The following is a 23,072-nucleotide window of genomic DNA, read 5'->3' on the forward strand; positions in this document are numbered from 1 at the left end:
CCCCATCAGGCACAACAGAGGACTACGGCAAGGAGATCCTTTATCTCCTTTACTTTTTGTGATTGCAATTGAACCACTATGAGCTTTACTGGAGCAGGCCACTGATAGAGGATTCATATCCAAGCTGCGAGGCAGGTCCCTCAATTTCCAAACATCCATGTACGCCGACGACACAGCTATTTTCCTAAACCCGACTAGGCAGGATGTCATTGCTTTAGCTGACCTACTCACTAGATTTGGTGAAGTGTCGGGGTTGAGGACAAATTTCGAGAAATCTAGTGTGGTGCCTATAAGATGCGAAGGGCTTAATATGGATGACATCTTTGGAGACATTCCAGTCACACGGTCTTCCTTTCCGGTGCGATATCTTGGACTTCCACTAACGACGTCAAGGCTCAAGAGAGTACACTTCCAGTACATCATAGACAAGGTGACCTGCAAACTCACTGCGTGGAATGCAAGGAACATGACTATGGCGGGACGTCTAGCACTCATGAAATCAGTATTAACATCACAGGCGGTATACCTCCTGTCGGCAATGGAGGCTCCCAAAGAGGTGATGAAGGAAATTGACGCAAAGCGCAAGAAGTTCTTTTGGGTAGGGGCAGCGACATTAACAGGGGGAAAATGCAAAGTGAATTGGCGAAGGTCCGCCCGACCGACAAGACTGGGGGAGTAGGTATTTTAAACATCTACAAGTTTGCAAGAGGACTGAGGCTCAGATGGCTGTGGCATGAGTGGAAAGCAGAAGATAAACTTTGGGTAGGCTCCGAGGTTCCGTGTAATAACACGGATAGGAAATTATTTATGGCATGTACACGCATCGTCGTAGGCGATGGAACAAAGACTTCCTTTTGGAATAGCGCCTGGGTTCAAGGCCAAAGGCCAAAGGACATAGCGCCAAGTATTTTCTCCATTTCAAAAAGAAAGAACAGGAGTTTACGTGACGCGATTCACAACCGAACTTGGATCCGGGACATCAACATACACCACAGTAGATTCTCTGTGCAACACTTCCGAGAATACGTCCTTCTGTGGCAAGTCGTACAACAGGTAGCCCTACACCCGGGTGTCCAAGATGAAATCACTTGGAAGCTTACTGCAGATGGTAACTACTCCGCAAAATCAGCTTACGACGCACAGTTCATTGGTTCGGCATCCACCAACTTTGACGGCCTGATTTGGAAAATATGGACTCCTAGAAGCTGCAAAACCTTCTCCTGGCTCACAATCCAAAATCGACTTTGGACTGCTGACAGACTTCAGAAAAGGGGATGGCCAAATCAAGCTACCTGCCCACTATGTCAGAGATCACAAGAATTGGCGCTACACCTCCTTGCCGAATGTCGGGTTACAACAAGAATCTGGGCCATGGTGGTGGACTGGTTGTCGGTGCCAGCAATCCACTCGGGAGCTTGGCAACAGGCCGATTCGCTGCACCATTGGTGGTCGATGAGAGCGGGAGCAAATTCCTGCTCTAAGAGAGGCATGCGAACTTTGATTATGCTAGTTGCATGGACAATCTGGAGAGAAAGGAATATGAGAATATTTAACAGCAATGAGTCTTTTGTCAACATGATTTTCGAGAGGATCAAAGACGAGGCCACCGTGTGGATTATGGCGGGAGCGAAACATCTCTCCGCTCTACTGGTGCGATGCTGATTGCAACTGAGTTCATAGTGTTGTTTTATTTTTCTAGCTCAATTTTGCCTTATTTCATTTTTGATTCATTATATTTATCCAATCTGGATTCCTTCTTTTTAATATAATCGGCAGCTCTCCTGCCAGGTTCGCTTCAAAATATGGTAACTGGACAGCTCCCTGGAATGTTATTCGCGCGTTTCAATTTTCAAACGGCCTGTAATGCCTGTTTCTCTCCGGATGTACCTCGTAGCCTTTTGTTCTACTATTCACTCTGAATTTTCAGATTTTGTTCGGACTATTTGATCCCTGTGATTCGGTCTATGTTCTGATTCTGGCTTTACTTGCATTATGTTGTCTGGTAACGCACCGGATGTTGCCTTACATGACACTGGTCGGGAGCATGGAGTGGCACTGCTATGTTGTCATAGCAAAGATCTCCAACAGGACATTTTTTTTCATGCATGCAGCAGCCTTGAAGATTGGCAAAATGGAGCCTTGATTGCATAAAAGATGAGCGCTACAACCGACCGATGTTTGGATTCTTATGTAGCTGTAGCGGAGAATCGTTCCAACTGTTCAGCAACGGCCTTTCGAGCTAGAGAAAAGGCTCATGGAATGCCTTTCGAGCAATCTTACAGGTGATTGCAACAGTCACAGTGGACTGGACCAAGATATCAGTGATGTGGGCCTCCATCCCAGATGGTGGTTGTGGTCCAGTATAGCAACTTCCCCTATTCAAAAAATCTCTTATATTGAACTATTAGTATTTCTCTAAAACTGGCTTTAGGTAAGACATAGAAAAATACTCTTTACAGTTGTAAATTGGAAAAAATCCAAAATGCTACCCTAAACTAGGAGCAAAGTTAGGATAACCCTATAAATTAACAAAGCATTTATTTAACCCCTCCAATTTCTAAGACCAGTGCAAAATATACATTTTGCTCCTAACGGTTATGATTATATGGTGGAAGTTTAGGGGGTGTTTGGATGCGAGGTACTAAACTTTAGGAGAGGTCACATCGGATATTCGAACGTTAATTAGGAGGATTAAACATGAGCTAATTATAAAACTAACTGCATAACCCCTATACTAATTCGCGAGACAAATCTATTAAGCCTAATTAATCCATCATTAGCAAATGGTTACTGTAGCACCACATTGTTAAATCATGGACTAATTAGGTTTAATAGATTCGTCTCGCGAATTAGACTCCATCCGTGTAATTAGTTTTATAATTAGACTATATTTAATACTCCTAATTAGTATCCAAATATCCGATGTGACAGATACTAAAGTTTATGAGGAAGTTGCCAAACACCCCCTTAATGCTACGTTGGTCAATTAATAGATCCACGGGGTGTGCTTATCCACCATTCCTCCTTCATCCTCTCGCTCCTACCGCCCCTTAGTTCAGGGTAAAAAAATAGTTTGATAGTTTAGGGGAATTTAGACTTTGAATTTTTTTCTTGTAAATTCAAAACCAAATTCCTGGACCAGCAATTGAATTTCCAAGTTTTCATCACAATTCTTCTGTGGCACTCTGGCAGCATCGCGTGGATGATGCATCCCCAGGCAATCAGGCATGTATCGCCCGTTTCCAGACAAGTCAAAAGACACGTGGCGTCCGGGCACCGACCCCACGCTCCGGGGCGCGCTCCCCTTTCTTTCTTCCACAGTTCCCCAATCCCCACGCTTTCTCCGGTAAATTATTACCTAGCCCGAAGGCCCCGGGATCCCAAAATTAGCAATTAACCTTTCCCCTCCCCGCCGCGCGGGACCCTCGCTGCTCCCTCTCCCTCCCACCCCACCGGCCCTCGCTATCGCCCCTGACGCGTGGGCCCGCGAAACAATCTTCCCCCCGCCGCCCCTTTTGCCTTTCCTGCCACGTAATCCAGCCAGTGGGCGTGGATATCTCGCGCACCCTTTCCGGGGCCATTTCTTATTTCCAACTCATCTCGCCTCGCTTTGCCCCCCTTCTTGTCTTCCTCTTCCTTCCGTTCGCTTCCCATTCCCACAGCTTCCGCTCCTTCACACACACAATCACGAGCACGCTGCCTCACGCAACAACCCAGAGTCTCTCTCACAGAGGGAGAGAGAGAGAGAGGAGGAGGGAGGTGAGGGAGCGAGATGTCGGTGGGGAGCGGGTGCATTCCGGCGATCCCGGGCGCGGCCCCGCCGGCGAGGGGCCGGCTGCTCGGGGGCGCCTTCCTGCAGGTGGCCGCCGCGCGGCCGCGGGCGGGGCGGTGCCGCGTCGCGCAGAACGGGCGCGTGAGGCTCGGCGGCCGCGTCGTGGCCCGAGCCAGCGCCGCGGAGACTCCGGTGGCTGGCGCCGGCGAGGACGCCGGGGCGGCGTTCTCCGAGAAGTTCCCCCTGCGCCGATGCCAGACGGTAGCCTGCTTGCTCTAGCTCCCCCAGCCGCGGTGTCTGATCCCGTGCTAAAACGGTGTGTTTCTGTGGCTGTGGCCTGTGGGGCTGGTGGTGACGATGGGGTGTGTGGTGAAAACGCAGGTGGAAGGGAAGGCGTGGGTGAGGGTGGACGCGGAGCCGGATGGGGACGGCAAGTGCAAGGTCGTGGTCGGATGCGATGTGGCGGGGAAGTGGGTATTGCACTGGGGTGTCTCTTACGACGGTGAGCATGGGAGGTAATAGAATCTTCTCCTCTCTTGCTCCTTTTAGTGTTTTTCTGGATGTGGATGCGGCCTTGTGTTCATGGATCACAGGCGATGATTTATGCATTGTTGAACAGATGGGTTAAGCAATAGGCTCAGACAGTCAAGCCTGCTTGCCTTATGTAGCTCCATTCAACGCTTGACATGGTAGACCATGCAGTCTGTGATCTAATTTTGTATTCGCTTCGGGGAAATCATGAACAGGTTCAGTTTAAAAAACGATTAACAGGCGGGTGTGCCGTTGCCCCTATGGGCGCGAAACTTGAAAATAACTTTCCTTTTTATCGTATGAGGGCTGGCATTGGAGCAGTTTTGGCTGCGTTCTACTTGATTATATTGTGCACGACTTAAATTTCAAATTTGTTTTTATTTGGAACTGGAAGTAGGATCTAAGCACATGCCAGGCCATGGCTTCACGACATGTAGGAAAATTGAAAGAATCTATCGTAAACTGATTGGTTACTGGTTGTTACGTTCCCTTGACTTTGATCCCCTCGGTGTACTCTTGATATCCTGTACTTATATCAGTTAAAGAAGGAATTTGTCGTCATAGCGTAATTATCTAGATTTGTCATTCCTTCGTTCCTTTGTACGTATTCAAGCTTCAAAACTAACACTTTCACAGTTTTCCAGAAAAGAAAAAAAACAATTGGTTACTTTTTTTTTACTTCTTTTGTCGCATTCAGATCCTACCTTCTTGGAAAAAAATGTTTATTTACCAATTTCATCTCATCATTTGCTCTCTGTGGATTTGCAGTGAATGGGATCAGCCTCCTTCAGAAATGAGACCACCTGGTTCTGTTCCAATCAAGGTTGTTTGACTCTTATGAACACTGTTCAAGCACTTGAATTAGATTGTAGCTATAGTCACTGGCATGTGTGTGCCAGTGCGATACAAATATGCCAGTAAACTCCAGTTTATGTTGATATGTGAGGCAGTAAAAAACTATTGGCTTTCTTATTTATTCTTTAGCCATTAACTCTTCCCATTTAGCTTTGTGATTTCTGGACAATATCTGAAATTTCAGGACTATGCAATTGAAACACCATTGGAGATTCTACCCAATTCAGAGGGCCGGTATGAAGTGCAAATCAAATTTGATAAAGACACTCCAATTGCAGCCATCAATTTTGTCCTAAAGGTTCTGGCTTTTAACTATTGCAATATTGCATAGCTCCCATTGTTATGAGTAGATGATCATGTGCTTCTTGACTTGCACTCTATAGTGGATGCCAGTTGAAACAGTAGCTGAACTCACTTAAACTGGAATTTATTTTTCACGTACTCTAGTTGTTTATGAAATTGATAACATGCACCACAGAGCACAGATAACACGCCTTATCTGAGCTGATTATTTTGATAAATTCATACGTTATTTAAATCCTATGTGCTTCTTTGTTTCCTTTAGTCTTTATGGGTTTATATTTTGCTTGCACATTGAATGCCTCGATTCATTCTTACCTTGATAGGAAGAGGAAACAGGTGCATGGTTTCAGCATAAGGGCAGGGATTTCAGAATACCCTTAAGTGGATCCTTTGACGGTGGAGTTCCATTAGGAACAAACCAAGATATTGGTGTATGGCCAGGTATTGAATAACTACTACATTCTTTAGATCAGTACAGTGCTTGCTGCTGCTTGATATCTACTTGTTTAGGCTTTAGAACATTTAACTATTTTACTGAATACTTTGAATGTAACTATCAGTTATCTATGGATGAGTAACTTTGAATTAGGGATTTGCTCCATTTTACAACGTTCGGTATTTTCGTAGAAACAATTTTATCCGGAAGTATCTTTCATCGTAGATGCACAAACACTTACTTCCATGTTATAGAATCGTATTTTTGTCTGGGTTATAGTGCATGAACATAGGAGCCAAGGATTTATGATAGCACAAAGCCACAAAGCTAGGAAATTTTACTTTAAATAATGCAAGGAACCTTCTCTTTGTCTTTTGCCTGAGAACTAATTTTATCATGCCTATGATCTGTTTTGTTCCTCTAAGTAAGCTACTGTCTTGATTTCACATGTGCATGTCTAAAAGAGTACTTATACATTGCTGCAATAATGTCATCGAAGTACATGACTGTCAGGTTTTAAAACTAGAGAATGTTAACCTTTCCGGGTGTCTAGGCTAGTTATCTTGACATATTGACTGTCTTATTTCTTAGGAGATTTGGGCCATTTGAAGAAACATGAAGGATCTAATGCTCAGCCACAAGAAACTATACCTGGGGGTACAGGTTTAAGTGGAAAACATATTTCCGGGTTCTATCAGGAATTCCAAATTATTAAATCGGAGTACACCCAGAACTTTGTAACTGTTACTGTGAAGAGGGATAATGAAACACATAAAAGGCTTGTGGAATTTGACACCGATATTCCTGGAGAAGTTGTCATCCATTGGGGAGTTTGCAAAGACAATAGCATGACATGGGAGATCCCTCCAGAGCCACACCCACCAACAACAAAAATCTTCCGACAGAAAGCTCTTCAGACCTTGCTACAGGTGCTTCCGTGTTACCTTGAAGCTTAGCTGCTGGAGATCAAAAGAACAAAATTGAATTGTAGTAATTGAAAGAATAGTTGAAATGAATTAGCTGGCTATGCCTGTTAATTAAGCAAAGGAGTTTCAACGTAGGATTACATGAGGCACACTTGCATTTTTTAAAAAAAAAATCATGATTCCAACTATACTTCCATAATTTAAACCCATTCCATTTGCGCATCTGAAATTGTACAAACTAGAATTCAGAAGCATTATGGATTACAGTGGTAAGTTAGGTTGGATGCCCACAACAGGAAATCCATAGGATAAATTTGATCATTTTTAAGTGCACTGCTTTTACTTGTCTGAAGAACAGTACGCCTGAGAATTTGCGAAACTGAAATATAAAAGGTGGCTTTATTATTATGGCCTCTCCCACAAGTTTGTGCTTTGAACATTTCCTTAAGGCCCCGTTTGGATCATTGGAATTGAATTCCATCCTAATAATCATAATTTAGACACAAATTAATTAAGCTAATATAATTGTATGTGGAATATAGTTGTATATTATAGTTGGGGATATGGGAGAGATACTTATATGCTGCACTTCTGCTATAGAGAAGCGAGTCTAAGAGCATGCTATAAGAATTGAATTCCATTCTAATAACCATAATCTATAGAATCAATTTCCATCTCCCACCCCATGAATTTAAGATAGGCTTATATCTAAACTTTGGAAAGTTGTGGAATACCACATTCCAACATAAATTAGCCTACTCTATTAAATAGATTCCAATTCCTTCAAAATGAAGGGATCCAAACGGGGCCTAAAAGAAATTGGTTCCTTAGATCTATACTTTGTCCTGTGATATTATTTCTTTGTTAGGAGGATTAGTTCTTTATGGTGCCCACTTTACCAGAAAAAACCTACAAAACAAATTAAAGTTTTTTGAAATCTTAGGCTCCTATTGGTTCTAAGAATTGGATAGGATGAATTGAATTGGGGTATCAAAATGCTGCCTTAATGCTTTTCAGTTCAGTTCTTGAAAGATACCCAATTCGAATTCCTGAATTCCTAGCCCAATTCAGACATCCAAATGCCACATTAATGAACTTCAGAGACTTCAAATTCACTAAAAATATAAAGTTGGCCTTTTGGCATTATTTTTGTCTGAACTGCTTTATTCATGGGGCTGCATGCTTTCTGGTTAGTCAACTGAGGACCAACTACTTACAACTCGCGATCTTTCAGCTCATGCTGCAAAAAGAATTTTCTATGTTATTTTGACATGTGCTTTGCTGGTGCTGCAAAAAGAATTTCTTGTTACTTCTCCATTTAGTTGAACTTTTCTTTGTGATTCAATGACTTTAGCATAGTGAAATCGGTAAAGCTTTCCTCATCACACATCATATCTGTTACTGCAGCAAAAAGCTGATGGAAGAGGCAATTCTTTATCATTCTTACTAGATGCAGAGTATTCTGGTCTGTTTTTTGTGCTCAAACTTGATGAGTATACTTGGCTGAGAAATCTGGAGAATGGATCCGATTTCTTCATTTCTCTTACAAGAGCGGAACAGCGTGGAAGCACCCAAGATGTTGATAAGGTTGAGCCACAGAAAGTTGATGATAAGTCTTCACAAGCTGATGGTATAATCAGTGATATAAGAAATCTGGTGGTTGGCCTATCCTCTAGAAGAGGTCAGAGAGCTAAGAATAAAGTTCTGCAGGAGGATATCCTGCAAGAAATTGAAAGGCTAGCAGCAGAAGCTTATAGCATTTTTAGGAGCCCCACCATTGATTCCGTAGAGGCGTCTGTAGATCTCGATGACCCATCAATCGCGAAGCCAGCTTGTTCTGGCACTGGATCTGGCTATGAAATATTATGCCAAGGATTTAACTGGGAATCTCATAAGTCAGGGAAATGGTATGTTGAACTTGGTACAAAGGCCAAGGAGTTGGCATCCCTCGGTTTTACCATTGTTTGGTCACCACCGCCTACTGATTCTGTGTCACCTGAAGGATACATGCCAAGGGATTTATATAATCTAAACTCCAGGTATATTTCTTATGTGCAAAATCATTCTTTTAAGATTTGTTGTGTATGTTACTTGTATATAGTCTGTAAATGTGCAAGAGCCATCCTTATGATAGGAGCTTTAAGTTATCAGTGATTTACCCTATAATGCATTTCAGAACTTCATTAGTACTCAAGGTAGAAACTTTTGACTATTGAACCACTCTGTACTGAAATATGTGAAACCATCGATTTCTCCTGAGATAAGTGCAAACATGATATTATTTCTTGTGAGGATTATTCTTTATTTATTCCAGCAAGAAGTTTTGTTAACCTATATGTCATCACGTTGGCAGCCAAGCTATGTATGATTTTTCTCACATAAAGGAATAAACATGATTATTGCCAAGTAACTAGAAAACGGCAACTTTCCTTCTTGATAAAAAAAGGTATTGCGTGTCCTTATATAACTGGCATAGCCATGCAGTTATGTTGGATTACCACAGAGAACATTCCTTTTGATAAAACAGCTTGTAGGGAGATGCAGAGTACTTAGATAATGGATGTTGCAGACCATTGAGATACCATACCTTTTCATCTCCTTGGTCTAGAGTACCATTGGGATTTTCGGGATGACTCTGTATGGGGTAAACATTGTGGCTCTCTGGTGTGTGGGGCTCTGAAGGGTTTGGTACTATTTTTCTGTAGAGCAATAGCAAAGCCATTGTTTGCAGTTAGAGGCAATAAACTATCCTCACTTGATCCTGCCATCTATTGCTCAATTTACTTGACCTGGCTAACCTTAAAAATCTTGTAGTTTTTCTGTTTATCTTGCACAGAAGTTAAAATCCAGCTTCTTAAACAGTATATATTATGAACCCATCATGCAAAGTGATGTTATGCATTAACATGATACACCAATATTTCAGATATGGGACCATGGATGAGTTGAAGGAGCTTGTGAAGATTTTCCACGAAGCTGGCATCAAGGTTCTTGGTGATGCTGTTCTAAATCACAGGTGTGCTCAATTTCAGAATAGCAATGGTATCTGGAATATTTTTGGTGGCCGTATGAACTGGGATGATCGAGCGGTTGTAGCAGATGATCCACATTTCCAGGTAAGGCCTTTTCTTTTCAAAAATACTATAGGACTGAAATATGATTCTCTATAGAAAATATAAAAAATCAATGGTGGGTTAAGATGGTTTAGGAAAACAGTAGTTTTGGGGGGGGGGGGGGGGGATTAGGTTTTAAAAAAATATTGGTCAACTCTCAAAATTGTTCATGCTAAATTGCTCAAAACCGGTTTGAACATGATTGAACATACTGGTTTCCCACTGAACCTTAACCTGCAGTAGACTCACCCTATCCACTGATCACATTGGACCTATTCCACACCCTATGCATGTAAATTTAATTTGCATGCAAGGGTTTGAACATGGGACTTGGAGATAGACAAGGAAAGTGCCCGTGAAGCCACACTGCATGGCAGGCAATGGACGTGTTGGATATTGATGGAAAATATAGGCTCCCATGATGTATTGCTTTGCAGCACTAATGGTCAATATTATTTTACTTTGTTTTTCCAAACTGGTGGCTGGACCGTTGAACCAATGGTCTGACAAGCAATCCAATGAAACGTGCAACTCACTTATTAAGCTACTGGTACTGTTATTAAATCTATGGTTAAATTCCCACATGAAAACTCATTTAATCAAGAACAGTGCATTAGGCACCCCTGTGAACGCTGAACAGGCACCTCTCATACAGTTAAGTTGATATTGACAATAGGCCACAGGCATCACAGATACCTTGGATATGATCCCTGTTAGCTCCCTACTTGAACTCTAAATCTTCTCCTCTGGATCCTTCATTTTTAGCAATATGAACATATAAATTTGGTCATTTTCTTCCTTCACATTAAGTTGGAGTTTCAGTTCACCAATAATGGGGCTTGTCAAAGCATTCTGCTGGCATATATTTAGTATTGGCAGCAAATGCACATATTAGCATCCGTACTCAGTAGCATAAATAAATTCAGAGAACTTGACCTTAGTTCCAGAAAGGGGAAAGAAGAAATATATTCAACTTCAGCAGTCATTGAAAATTTAAGTTTATACGGCATCTTTTGCTATTTTATTTCACTTAAGTTTATGCAAAGGTACATTTTTATCCCTGCAGGGAAGAGGAAACAAGAGCAGTGGAGATAGCTTTCATGCAGCACCAAACATTGATCACTCCCAAGAGTTTGTGAGGAATGATCTTAAAGAATGGCTTTGCTGGATGAGGTCCGTTATTCTGTCATTTCTTGCTTAAAGCTCATCCATTACTTATGCTTCATTGTTTGTGGCCACATGCATTAACCATGCGAATGTCATTTGCTGCCGCATCCCAATAGTTTGAGTAAATAAATTCCATGTATGTGCATTGTTTTTGGACATAACTTGCATCGAAGGGCCTGTTTTCCCTTTTGAAACTGTTTTTTTTGTTAAAGCATAAGATACACACTGTACCCTGCTTAGCACCTATATCAAATCTGAAGGAATGAATGGCACACTAGAAGCTCTGCAAATTGTCATCAGTTTACCACCAGATTTTTTTTACATAGTTGGGTAAGAAATGTGTATTCTTGATTCTGCTACTCTGCTTAGCTCCTACAACTACAACAAATTGGAATGAACGAACGGTGCACTAAGAACTCTGTAAAATCTCGTAAGTTTAACTCTCCTGGAAAATGATTTTATGAGGATATCTTTTCTGGATATGTATCTTCATTTGATCCAGAGCTTTTGGATGATTGGTCCTGTATGTTTACATAATGTACCTCAGCCGCTGGGATATTTAGTATTACTCACAATTGGCTATAGGTAGGCAAATCAAGTTTTTGCAGCAGTTTTTCCCTCTTAACGTCAACATTGTTCCTTGATGAGTAGGAAATTATCTACTACTTTGTTTGAGGGTAGGACGTGATATTCCTGTTCCACTGCTCTAATATGGGAACAGTAGCTTGCAAATTCTAATGTGGTTACTATATGTTTCATTAGCTGGAAGAGATAAATTGGGTTGTATAGTGTTGCACAAAATGTCAGCCTAGCATGTTTATCCATACCTGTTCTGCTTGCAGAAAAGAAGTAGGATATGATGGATGGAGACTCGACTTCGTTCGTGGTTTTTGGGGTGGATATGTCAAAGATTATTTGGAAGCAAGTGAGCCATACTTTGCAGTAGGAGAGTACTGGGACTCCCTCAGTTACACTTATGGTGAAATGGATTACAATCAAGATGCCCACAGACAGAGGATTGTTGATTGGATAAATGCTACAAATGGAACTGCCGGTGCATTTGATGTCACCACCAAAGGGATACTTCATGCGGTAAGATGTCAGCTTACAGTTTTAAAAGATATAATTTCTATAGTAGTTGTTATCGCAGAGTTTCGAAACTGCTATAAGAACTTCCCTGGATGCTGTTTCAAACTTCTAGTTAGCAACCGGAGCTCAAGACATCAGTTGAAAAACAGCTCAAAATGACATATTCTGATAGGGATCACTTGATCCTGGTACCCACAGATTTTTCACATCCTGACAGTACCTGAATTTGTAACCTAGCTTCTATATTTGAACAATCCTAATGCCTGATATGCTTGATGTATTGTAAATCAGTTGCCAGTGCATTTAGTTATGTTTGGGCATAACTTCATCTCTTTTTTCTTCTTCATGGTAGGAGGTCAGGAGAATAGTATAATTTTATTATCGATGCTCCAATATTTCTGGCAAGCATTTAGCGCATTGACAACTGTTATGCGAGATGCCACATGTGAAACCATCATTATGTCAATTAATTTTAAAAACATGCATCTTGCATAGTTGAATTGGCGTAGCATGATGACCCAAATTGGTTTGCTTGTAAGAGTAAACTCATCTAGTAATGGAATGACTAGCAGCCCTTCCTTGTCATTTAGGGAAGATGATTTTGTAATATAGTGCTGTGGTCTCTTCTTACATTTACTGTTTACCTATCTTTTTTCCTGCATCTGTAATATGTAATTTACTTTTGCCATACAGGCGCTTGAAAGATCTGAGTATTGGCGCTTGTCTGATGAAAAAGGAAAACCCCCTGGAGTATTGGGCTGGTGGCCTTCCCGAGCTGTCACATTTATAGAGAATCATGATACTGGCTCTACTCAGGTACAACTCAGTATCACATCGCATCTGAATAGAATTCAGCCTTATATCTGAAAACTACCGTTGTTGAGCAATCTGCACTAGTGGAAGATCCTTAGTTTAAATTGCATTTGCTTAGAAGTAGCAAGAAATGCTAAGATCTGCATGTGCAATAACCTGATTGTTCTGATGCGTTCGTTCTCAATATCGGTAAAACTTCAGATGCCAGATCCTTATTGATTCAATATTTTGTGTTTCAAATTATGAAAGAAATAAATGTTTCTCACCCTGTCATCGTTGAACTCTTTTAAATCTTTAAGTCCTTAATCTCTTGAATCCTTGTCAGATTTGTAATGCAGCTATATTCTAAGAAAATTTTGCTAGATTCACCTGCCTTCTAAGCTGTCCCAAACTTGCAAGTTTTCTACTGCCGCCTGGCGGCCTTACACAGTTTCTGGCACTCTGCAGGGTCATTGGAGATTCCCCTATGGTATGGAGTTGCAAGGATATGCCTACATCCTGACGCACCCTGGCACTCCAGCAGTCTTCTATGATCACATTTTTTCGCACTTACAACCAGAGATCGCCAAATTTATCAATATTCGATCTCGTCAAAAGATTCATTGCCGCAGCAAGGTAAAATGCAAATAACAAACCCATTATGTATGAATGATGGTTATATCTTATGTTTTAATTGTTTGTTACATGATACATCACTTACAGATCAAGATACTCAAGGCAGAAAGGAGTTTATATGCGGCTGAAATCGATGAGAAGTTAACAATGAAAATCGGCTCGGAACATTTTGAGCCAAGTGGTCCCCAGAACTGGATTGTTGCTGCCGAGGGTCAAGATTACAAAATTTGGGAAGTATCTTCATAGGCTTGGCTGCCCTAACTTCTGAAAAACTAGACAGGTATCCAGTATAGCTCATAGCCTCATAGGGAATGTTTGGATGGACCAGATTTAGACCCAAATCCCTAGGATTTAGTTCGCATATGAACTGAATCTGAAATTCCTAGAGCAATCTGCTTCTTCCAAATGGGCTAGCAGAAAGTTGAATCGCATAATGCTAGGAAATGGCGTCGGAATGGTCAAGCTGATGGGCTGCTGCTGCTGACAAGCAAGAGAGGCAGTAGCAAGAGCTACTGTCGACGGGAAGCATTTGCCCTACAGAAAGGATTGTGCTGACGCGAAGCTATATATAATACAGTCGAACATTTGATATGATACAGAACTACCTGTTATGTAGGCACATTGCCCATTCATTTAGCTCTGTTGTGCTTATCTGCACTTCAGTTATGCCTCCGCTATGTTGGAGCTATGTAAGATCATACACATTTGCCAAGCATGTATGCCAGTTTGAAGTGTCATCGTGCACGAGAGGGTTTTAGTTCTCTTTCAGGTAGGGCAGCGTGCCAGACCAGGCGCAGGCACAGATGGATCCGATAACTTTAGACAAGATGTTAGCGAATGATCAGAACTATAATAGTACGAATAGGCCAAACTGTAACACTGAAAAGACTTATGTTAGACATTAAGGTTTAGACCAGGATGCTAGCGAGTTATCAGATTCATAACAATAGTACTCATAGGCCAATAAACTGGATAACTGATAATCTCATTCGCCGATTCAGTTTCAACATCTAAACCAGCCAGGGGTGACTACTAACATTCCGGATGACACTTACAGAAGGGCAAGCTTGCAGAATCGAAGATGCCACATGACACCAAAGTTGAGCCAGGAAGATGTTCAGAATTATTACACTCAGACCTCCTCAGGTGCTGACACAGGAACCTAACCATCCTAGGACCAAAAAGGGATCGGCATCATCATCAGGGCTTAAGGACTAGGGACAGCCCAACCTTGGAGCTCTTCTCGAAAGCCTTGGTGTCGACCTCAGTGGTGAGGGTAACGAATGACTTGGGCCTCCACTCGTGCTGGATGAGGGCGCTGGCCATGCCGTTGCTGTTGTAGCGGGCCTTCACAGTGGTGCTGGGGTCCAGGGCATGCTGCGTCCCGAAGGTGACGATGTTCTTTTTGCTTGAGAAGCTGCGGGTCACCTCTGCTCCAACAGCAGTGTTCTTCTCCGCATTCACCAAGTGGTAGTAGGACGCAGTGAGGCTGTCACCTTTGTTGTTCCTGAAAAAGTGTTGGTGGTTAAATCAATTGGACACAGGATCATGAAATTGATATGACAATCATTATTGAAGCAATGCCCTTGACCATTCAAATCAAACTTCCCATACAAGTCCCAAAGATGCAAGATCCAGATGTAAAAAGCGTAAACATCCAAGACATGCCTAGCAGTTTGTTGAGTGATTTACGACTGGCTAGTAGATACCACTTACAAGGTCACAGAAGCAATGAGATCAGTATTGGTGAAATTCAATCCAGCATTGTACTTGGTGAAATCCCCAGTAGCAGTATCATATGCAACGTCAGCACCAACAGCAATAGCTTTAGTGCCAAACACGCCAGAAAGGTTAACCAGAGGTTTTGAGTTCAAGCCAAAACTGGCATTGATACCGGCGTAATCATGCAAGTACTGGACTTCAGCCTGCAACCACAAGATAGATGATCAGAAGTCAATGGAATAGATGAGATTCAACCAATCTGGAAAAGATTTAGAAGCATACCTTTCCAGCTGCTTGGTTGGGAAAAGGAATGGTTACTATCTTTTTCAAGCCTGGTACACCAAATTCTTCAACTGTGACTGTAGTTAAGAGCTGAATATAACAAAGATAAAATCAATCATATGCATATAATAATTGGTTCACTTCAGACAGTTAACTGGTACCTTAACATATTACAAGAACAAATTCGGAATAAACTAACCAGAGAGTCTGTAGTTGCTTTCACATCCACTGTGACATTCTTCTGCTTCAGCTGGGCCTGGATCTCACTAAAGATAGCCTCATTTTTCTTTGTGCTCGCAGCTGTTATCGCCTATAGATAGAAATTGCAGAAAGGAAAGATGTATCATCAGATTTAACTTGAAAATTCCACTCAGTAGAAGTACCACACCTGAGTTTGAAGAATTCATAGTGTTTGATGATAAGACTAATGGTTTGATGAACAAAGAACATAACGAGTCTCATATAACATTTTCAGGCATGTCAACACAAAGTCACACTAGAATTATATGATTATTTTATATTAACTTACATATATGAACGACAGTTGCAAGCGCACTTACATTATATGAACACAACAGTTCAGAGTCACACTTACATTACATAAATTCACATTCTGAAACGTTGATCAAACAATAATTATACCAAAAAGGTCAACCATAGCACAGCAAACTTGGAGCAACTACAGATGCCAACATCAATATACTAGCAGGCTCAAGCCTACAAGAATACCACTCAACTGCTCAACTGAATTCCCAGAATATTTACAAAACAGTCAGATACAGACTAACAGTAAAGGAAGAATATAGATGTATGCAATTAAACAAAACTGTAACTGCGTATTCATTTCAAATCTGCAATCAATACTCAAGTCCAATATCATGAACACAATTACTCTAACCCAAAAATGAATTTATTACAGAGGACACAAGGTTAACTTGTAGGAACTACAGATGGCAACATCAAATGGTTTGCAAAAACAACTAAGCACTCTAGCATGACAAAAAACGTGCAAGGATAACACCACTACTTAAATGTAACTAAACTTATTCCAAAAACACTGACCAACCAATCACATCTACTTGACCATGCATCCATCACCTCAACCCTCTTAACATCACCCAACAAAAGCACCTCAAATACATGCGAAAATAAGCTAAAATCTATCACAATTCACCAACTAATAAGAGATTAATTAAACCATTCCAAACCAACCAAAAATCTAGGTAGCTACAAATCCTAGCACATTCAAGGTCACAAATCTTCTTCGACCTGCAATGATTCCGAACCAAACCAAAACCCATCCAGCGCGCAAACCCTAGCACGCCAATCACCCCACAGTACAATGCCTGTAGCAGAGACACCCCCAATTTGGTCAGCAAAACCCTCCCTGGTCCCACTAAATAGTAAATACAAGCATCCCATACCTAAATCCAACTCAAAACCGTAGAAACAACAACCACACCAACAACCGGAGCATGCAAAAATCGCACGACAAACCAGTAAGGGCGAGAAGAAACGAGAGATACTCACCGCTCCGTTCGAGGTGTAGGTGGTCAGGGTAAACTTCTGGTCCGTATGGAAGTCCTTGTTCAGGAGATCTGCGAATCCAGCAAACAACAACGTCAGTAATCCAGCAGGAACCCCCTCAGAAAGCACAAACCAAGATCCATCCACCCCCCGCAAAACCCCAGGAAACCCCAAAAAAGGAAAACCGAAAAAAAGTAAAGAGGGAAACGAGAGCTCGTTCTGACCCCTGGCCTTCTTGCCGATGTCGGAGTAGAGACCGGGACCCATGGCGAGTGGGAGGAGGGGTTCGGCCCGAGGACCAGACGGCTGCTGCGGCGGCGGCGGAGGGGAGAGGAGCCCGGAGAAATGCGGTGGTGGTGTGGGGTTTTGGGGAGGGGAGAGAGGAGAAAGAGGCATCTTATTATAAAGGCGGGGGATGGGGGCTCGCTGGATGGCGCCGGTTGCGAGATGGACGGCCTGGATCTTCTTAGGCGGGGTGTTGTCTTTTTCTTGAAGAGAAAGAACGGGGGGCCTGTAGCTGGAGCTGGAGGCGCGCTGTTCGTGCTTTCCTGGAGAAAGGGTTGATGACGGCAGGACCGGGCATGGACTTCATGTTGATCTATATATCTTGAGTTTTTTAATTATTGCTTCTTTTTCTGGACCAAATTGGAAATTGTTTTTTATCATGTGTGATTAATTAATTATCAGTAGTTGCTGACCATGCTGGCCACACGGGTTTGAAAAGATCCTTATAATTATTACTCCTCCATCCCAAATTACAAGTCATTTTAAGAATCTTGGAGAGTCAAAGTATCTCAAATTTGACCAAATTTATATGATAATATAATAACATTTATGATGTCATCTAAGTATCATTAGATTCTTCACCAATTATATTTTCATAGTATACCTAGGGCCTGTTTTCTTTTTTAGCATCTAAAGTTTAGCAAAACCTGTTTTCTTCCACTTGCTAAAAGGCATTGAATGAGAAGATAAAAGACATGTTTGCCCCTAATGTTGATACCCTTCTTTCTCTCTCATCCCACTTTCCTCCCTCCTCCCTGGCGCCATTTCTTCTTGGTTGAACTGCAGCTCTTGGCGCCAGGAACTTGGCGCCATTTCTTTCCTGGCGCCATGCACCATTCGTTCCTGCTCATTCGTTAAACTCCTTGCGCCATTTCTACGTTGCGTCGATCAAATATTGTTGTGCATCCCAAAAATTACATTATTACAAAAAAAAATAAAGGATCCTATGACCTATTGAACAATCCATCGGCTATCCAATCCCGAAACTGGTTCATGCTTTGATCTTCATATTCATGTTGGGTAGCACCTTCATTTGCTTGAGATGATGCGCCTTCAGAAGGAGTAGCATCGTTTTCCTCATGATCCGCACTCTCAAAATCAACATCACCAATAGCACTCTCTCTAATGAAATTATGAATTGCCATGCAAGCAATAATTATTTGACTTTGCTTTGCCATTGGATAAGCTGGTAAATCGCAGAATACGCCATTTGTTCTTCAACACCCCAAATGACCTCTCGATGACATTTCTTAATGATGAATGTGCATAATTGAAATGCTCCTTTTTACCTCTGGGAATTTGTCCGGCTCGAAATTCTGGTAGATGATATTTCGTACCCTTGTACGGGGCAAGATACCCATTACGGTTTGCGTATCCAGAGTCGACAAGATAAAACTTCCCTGCACATCAAAAGTACTCGTGTTTATTATATCCAGAAACATTCGTACTACGTGCAGATAGGGCATAGAGGAAGTAAGTACCTTCAGGGGGGTGTGGAAATTTATCGTCATACTTGTCCAATGCATCTTTGAAGACTCTCATGTCATGAACCGATCCAGGCCATCCCGCGACGACAAAGGTAAATCTCATGTCGAAGTCACATATGGCTAACACATTCTGGCTAGTGTACCCATGTCGTCCCGTATGTTGGACAGCCTTATCTGCTGGCACAACAACAGGCACGTGTGTCCCATCTATAGCCCCAATGCAATTGTCAAAGTATGGAGAGAACCGTGGTGATCTCAACTTCGGATGCACAGTACTAAATGTTGTGTCAACTGGTCTAATGATATCCCCTGCTAGCTTGCAAATGCTGTGTACTTTGTCGAACTTCCTACTAACTGTGCAAGTAGACCTAACAAAACGGTCTTCGGCTTGCCTCATGCTTTGTGGGGCACCACACATCCACAGGAATAAAGCTAAAGACTCTACTGATGTCATTCTCCTAGTAGACTTTAATCCATAAGACTCTACAAGGATATTATGAAGCCTATCAAATACATCCCTATTCATCCTGAACATGTTGTAACAAGATGATCTATTTCCTAAAGTTTTGATAACCCATTCATATCCTGATTCTGTAGGGACCCTATATTGTGATCTGTTCAAGTGCGTGGCATAATAGTACATACCGAGAAAAGCACCAACGGCAACAAATTCTCTTCTTATCCTTTTCCTCTTCAGAAACCAGTCATCAACATAGTCAAATAAGTCAACCTATAGATAGAATGAAATAGTCCACAAATCAGCCATGAAATAGTTCTCAACAAGGTAGGATTAAAAGTTGTCAACAAAACAGCCATGAAATAGTTCTCAACTAATTAGCCACAAATCACACGACAAATTTATTAAAAGTTGTAACATGACTAGCAACACAACATGACAGAACCATAGTTCTCAACAAATTCTCCTCACATGATAGAATCATAGTTCACACAAATTTATTAAAAGTTCTAACAGTACTAGCAACACAACATGACAGGTACTTGTTGCCTACAATTCATGGCCGGCCAAAGGTCTTCCCACACTTAGTTTGCAACCATTTGAACCTTGCTTCCTTTGTCTTCAGTGTGCCAAAAGCTACCCTGTTAAGTCTATCCCTAAACAACTCCATAGCAAAAAAGTACTCTTCTGACTCCTCTGATGCTCCACACTCCTGTGCCAATAGAAGGCTTGCTCTGAACTCATCTTCTTCTTTGTCATGAGAATGCCTTCTAAATTCCAACTCCAGCTCCTTCTGCTTCAGTTGTTGTTGCAGTTCCATTTCCCTCTGCTTCAACTGCAACTCCATCTTTACCCTCATGGTAGTGTTATCTTCAGAGATCCCCTCTTGCATAGTGTCTATGAGGCCCTTAAACATGCGGAAAAAAGGACTTTTACTCTTCTTTGGAGGGCTTGTTGCTGTATCAGTTGTACTGGTACTCCTTTTTTTGCTGCCATTACTCATAGGGCTCTGTTCAGGGTACTCCTCCTCATCCACTTGGAAGTCATCTTCTTCAGGTACCTCCTGCTTATCTTCATCCACATCTCCTGGTATGGTAGTTGTTGATCCATCAACTACATTTTTGTGGTACATCTCATACAGCAGCTCAAGATAGTGAGGTATGTACTTGCTAAATTTACGGCATTCTGGATACTGCAATCGAATGACACAGGAATTCAGAAACTATATGTACTCCAGTCACAAAACAAAAAGAAAATATCACAAACAAAAAAAAACTACCTTGCAGTATTTATCCCACCAGTCTTTACCAGCTGAAATGGCTCCATTACTTTTCCTACCTAAACCTGATTGTTTCATCGCGAAAACGTAAAATTCATATAATTTCTTGCATTGATCCCACCTATTTCTCAATTGCTTCGGTTCATGCCTGATGTTAGTCCTCTCCGCGAATTTGGCAGCTATTTCCTTGAAACCTCTAGAATTCACCACCCCACCTGTTGCATTGCCTATACGGATTTGTTCCACAGCTAATTCGCAAAAAATTTCTGTGTTTAATTCGCTCCAGTTTGCTCTATGACATTTGTTCTACCAGAAAATGAAAAACATAAATAGAATTCACAAAACATGGAGATGCACACTACACAGTGAGGACAGGACGCTTACATGACCATCGTCCCCAGTTTCCTCGTCCAATTGTTCAACATCCTCTATGTTAATGGATGAAGAAAAGGCGGCAGGGGCTGCGCCTCGTCCCAATCTCCCCCGAAGATGTTGCCGGATAGGAGGACTTGCATCTGAAAATGTAAGATCACCAACAATCAGAACCACCAAGCTTGCAAATCATCAACAACTACCACCAATTCAGTAGGTCGTACCTGAAGGCGGTGAAGGTGAAGCAGTACCTCGCCTTCCCCGGCCACGGCGGCCACCACGTGCGGTGGCACCCCTTCCCCGGCCGATTGGCACACCACCATCGGTCTGACAGGGAGGTTGAAACGATCCGAGCCGAACACCATCGCCGCGTCCTCTTCCAGACTCCAGAATGTCAGTGTACTCATCGAGGAAGGGGAAGGACTCGTCCTGGGAGTTCAGATCAAGGTCCTGCATGTTAACCCTCCCAACCGAGAGAGATGGAGCCGCCCGAGCGCGCGACGGGCCTTGGGACAGGAACTCCAACTCCTCTGGATCGGGAATGGAAGCAGGATTAGGGAACGAAGGGGCCGCCGAGGATGAAGCACCCTGCGATACCCAATCACGGTATCCGGCCATTGCTCGGAGCTGTTGCGGTGGGGATGGGGTAAGGGGAGTTGGCGGTTGCGGTGAGGATGGGGATGGAGCAGGGGCGGCGAGTATGGTGGATCCGGGAGTTGCGGCGGCGAGGATGGCGGATCCGGGGTGGGAGTGGGGGGAGGGGGACGATGGGATGGCGGATCTGGAGTTGGAGTGGGGGGAGGGGGAAGATAGGGCGGCCTCCAAGAGCCGGCGGCGGCGGGCCTGGACTCCGGGGGCGGCGGCGGTACTGGACTCTAGGAGCCGGCGGCGGTGGGGCTAGACTCCAGGAGCCGGCGGCGGGCGATTGTATGGGCGGCGGCGGTGGATGCGTTGCGGCGCCGGCGGTGGATGCGTCGCGGCTAGGGTGGCGGTGGGGCTGGACCCCAGGAGCCGGCGGCGGTCGATGCGTGGCGGCGGTGGCGGATGCGTGGCGGCGGCGGGGGTGGATGCGGTTGCGGCGGCGGCGGTCGATGCGGGGCAGGACGGGGGTGGATGCGAAGAGCAGAGGAGGCGTGTGTTGGCGAGTACGGGAGGGGTATGCAGGTGGGGTGCGTGCGGGAGTGAGGGATTGCCAGACAATAATGAGGGGTAGAAGGTGTCCAGCCCACCTTTTAGCAAGTTTTAGCAACCCAAAACTTGCTAAAGATCTAAACTTTAGCAAGTTTTAGCAAGAGTGTTTTCCAATTTAGCAGCTCAAAGTTGCTAAATTTTAGCATCTAAACTTTAGCAAGGTGGAAGAAAACAGGCCCCTATTTGATGTCATATATCTTTATAATTTTCTCTATAATTTTGGTCAAACTTGAGATGTTTTGACTCTCCAAGATTCTTGGAATAACTTATAATTTGGGATGGAAGGAGTATCTTCTTTATCTTAAGTAAAAAAAACTAAGCATTCGTCAACGAAGAGAAAGGAGATGAGCACCCGAGTTCAAGGCCGGTAGATGGAGTCCTCAACCAATTGCTACGGGCAATACAAATTATAGATAAATGACATTCTAATTTTATTGGCAAGCAATCGAATCAGTAGACAATGTAAACATATATGCATTACATCTATATTTATGTCCATGCGTTGCCACGAGAGAGAAAAAAGATTTCAATGTAATACTATGAACGTGAAAAACATGGTGTTTTGAACAATAGGTTCTACCTGATCTTAGCAACATAATGTTTTGAGCTACAAAGAGTATTAATTTTAATGGCATTACCAAACCAAGAATGAACAATGAACACTAAACACACAATTGAGACAATGCCATAAATATAATTTCTTCATTATGCATAATAGAACATAAAGCGCCTGATGCACACATAATTTGTACACAAGGAAGCTTAATGGAAACACCTGATTATACAATTGTCCTGCATATGAGAACATATAAATTTTATATATAGAATAGGAACTCACTGCAGCATATGC

The 23,072-nt window shown here is 42.6% G+C and overlaps 2 protein-coding genes across 2 annotated transcripts; one reads left to right on the plus strand and one right to left on the minus strand.

Moving 5' to 3' along the window:
- The first annotated feature begins 3,594 nt into the window (after positions 1 to 3,594).
- LOC117857080 (alpha-amylase 3, chloroplastic) lies at positions 3,595 to 14,364 on the plus strand. Its single transcript, XM_034739565.2, has 13 exons — positions 3,595 to 4,033; positions 4,154 to 4,287; positions 5,072 to 5,126; positions 5,343 to 5,456; positions 5,785 to 5,902; positions 6,489 to 6,826; positions 8,231 to 8,862; positions 9,750 to 9,939; positions 11,003 to 11,109; positions 11,946 to 12,195; positions 12,886 to 13,008; positions 13,453 to 13,620; positions 13,708 to 14,364. The coding sequence occupies exons 1-13, from the start codon at positions 3,773 to 3,775 to the stop codon at positions 13,864 to 13,866; spliced, it is 2,649 nt and encodes an 882-aa protein (XP_034595456.1). The 5' UTR covers positions 3,595 to 3,772; the 3' UTR covers positions 13,867 to 14,364.
- A 212-nt stretch (positions 14,365 to 14,576) lies between these two features.
- Positions 14,577 to 17,536, minus strand: LOC117857087 (mitochondrial outer membrane protein porin 4). The gene is made up of 6 exons (XM_034739581.2): positions 17,376 to 17,536; positions 17,155 to 17,222; positions 15,824 to 15,934; positions 15,625 to 15,714; positions 15,337 to 15,545; positions 14,577 to 15,127 (listed from the first exon to the last, which is right to left on the minus strand). The coding sequence occupies exons 1-6, from the start codon at positions 17,416 to 17,418 to the stop codon at positions 14,821 to 14,823; spliced, it is 828 nt and encodes a 275-aa protein (XP_034595472.1). The 5' UTR covers positions 17,419 to 17,536; the 3' UTR covers positions 14,577 to 14,820.
- Positions 17,537 to 23,072: the final 5,536 nt, after the last annotated feature.

The sequence above is a fragment of the Setaria viridis genome, chromosome 5 (assembly GCF_005286985.2).
Source record: "Setaria viridis chromosome 5, Setaria_viridis_v4.0, whole genome shotgun sequence".
In the NCBI taxonomy this organism is placed as follows: Eukaryota; Viridiplantae; Streptophyta; class Magnoliopsida; order Poales; family Poaceae; genus Setaria; species Setaria viridis.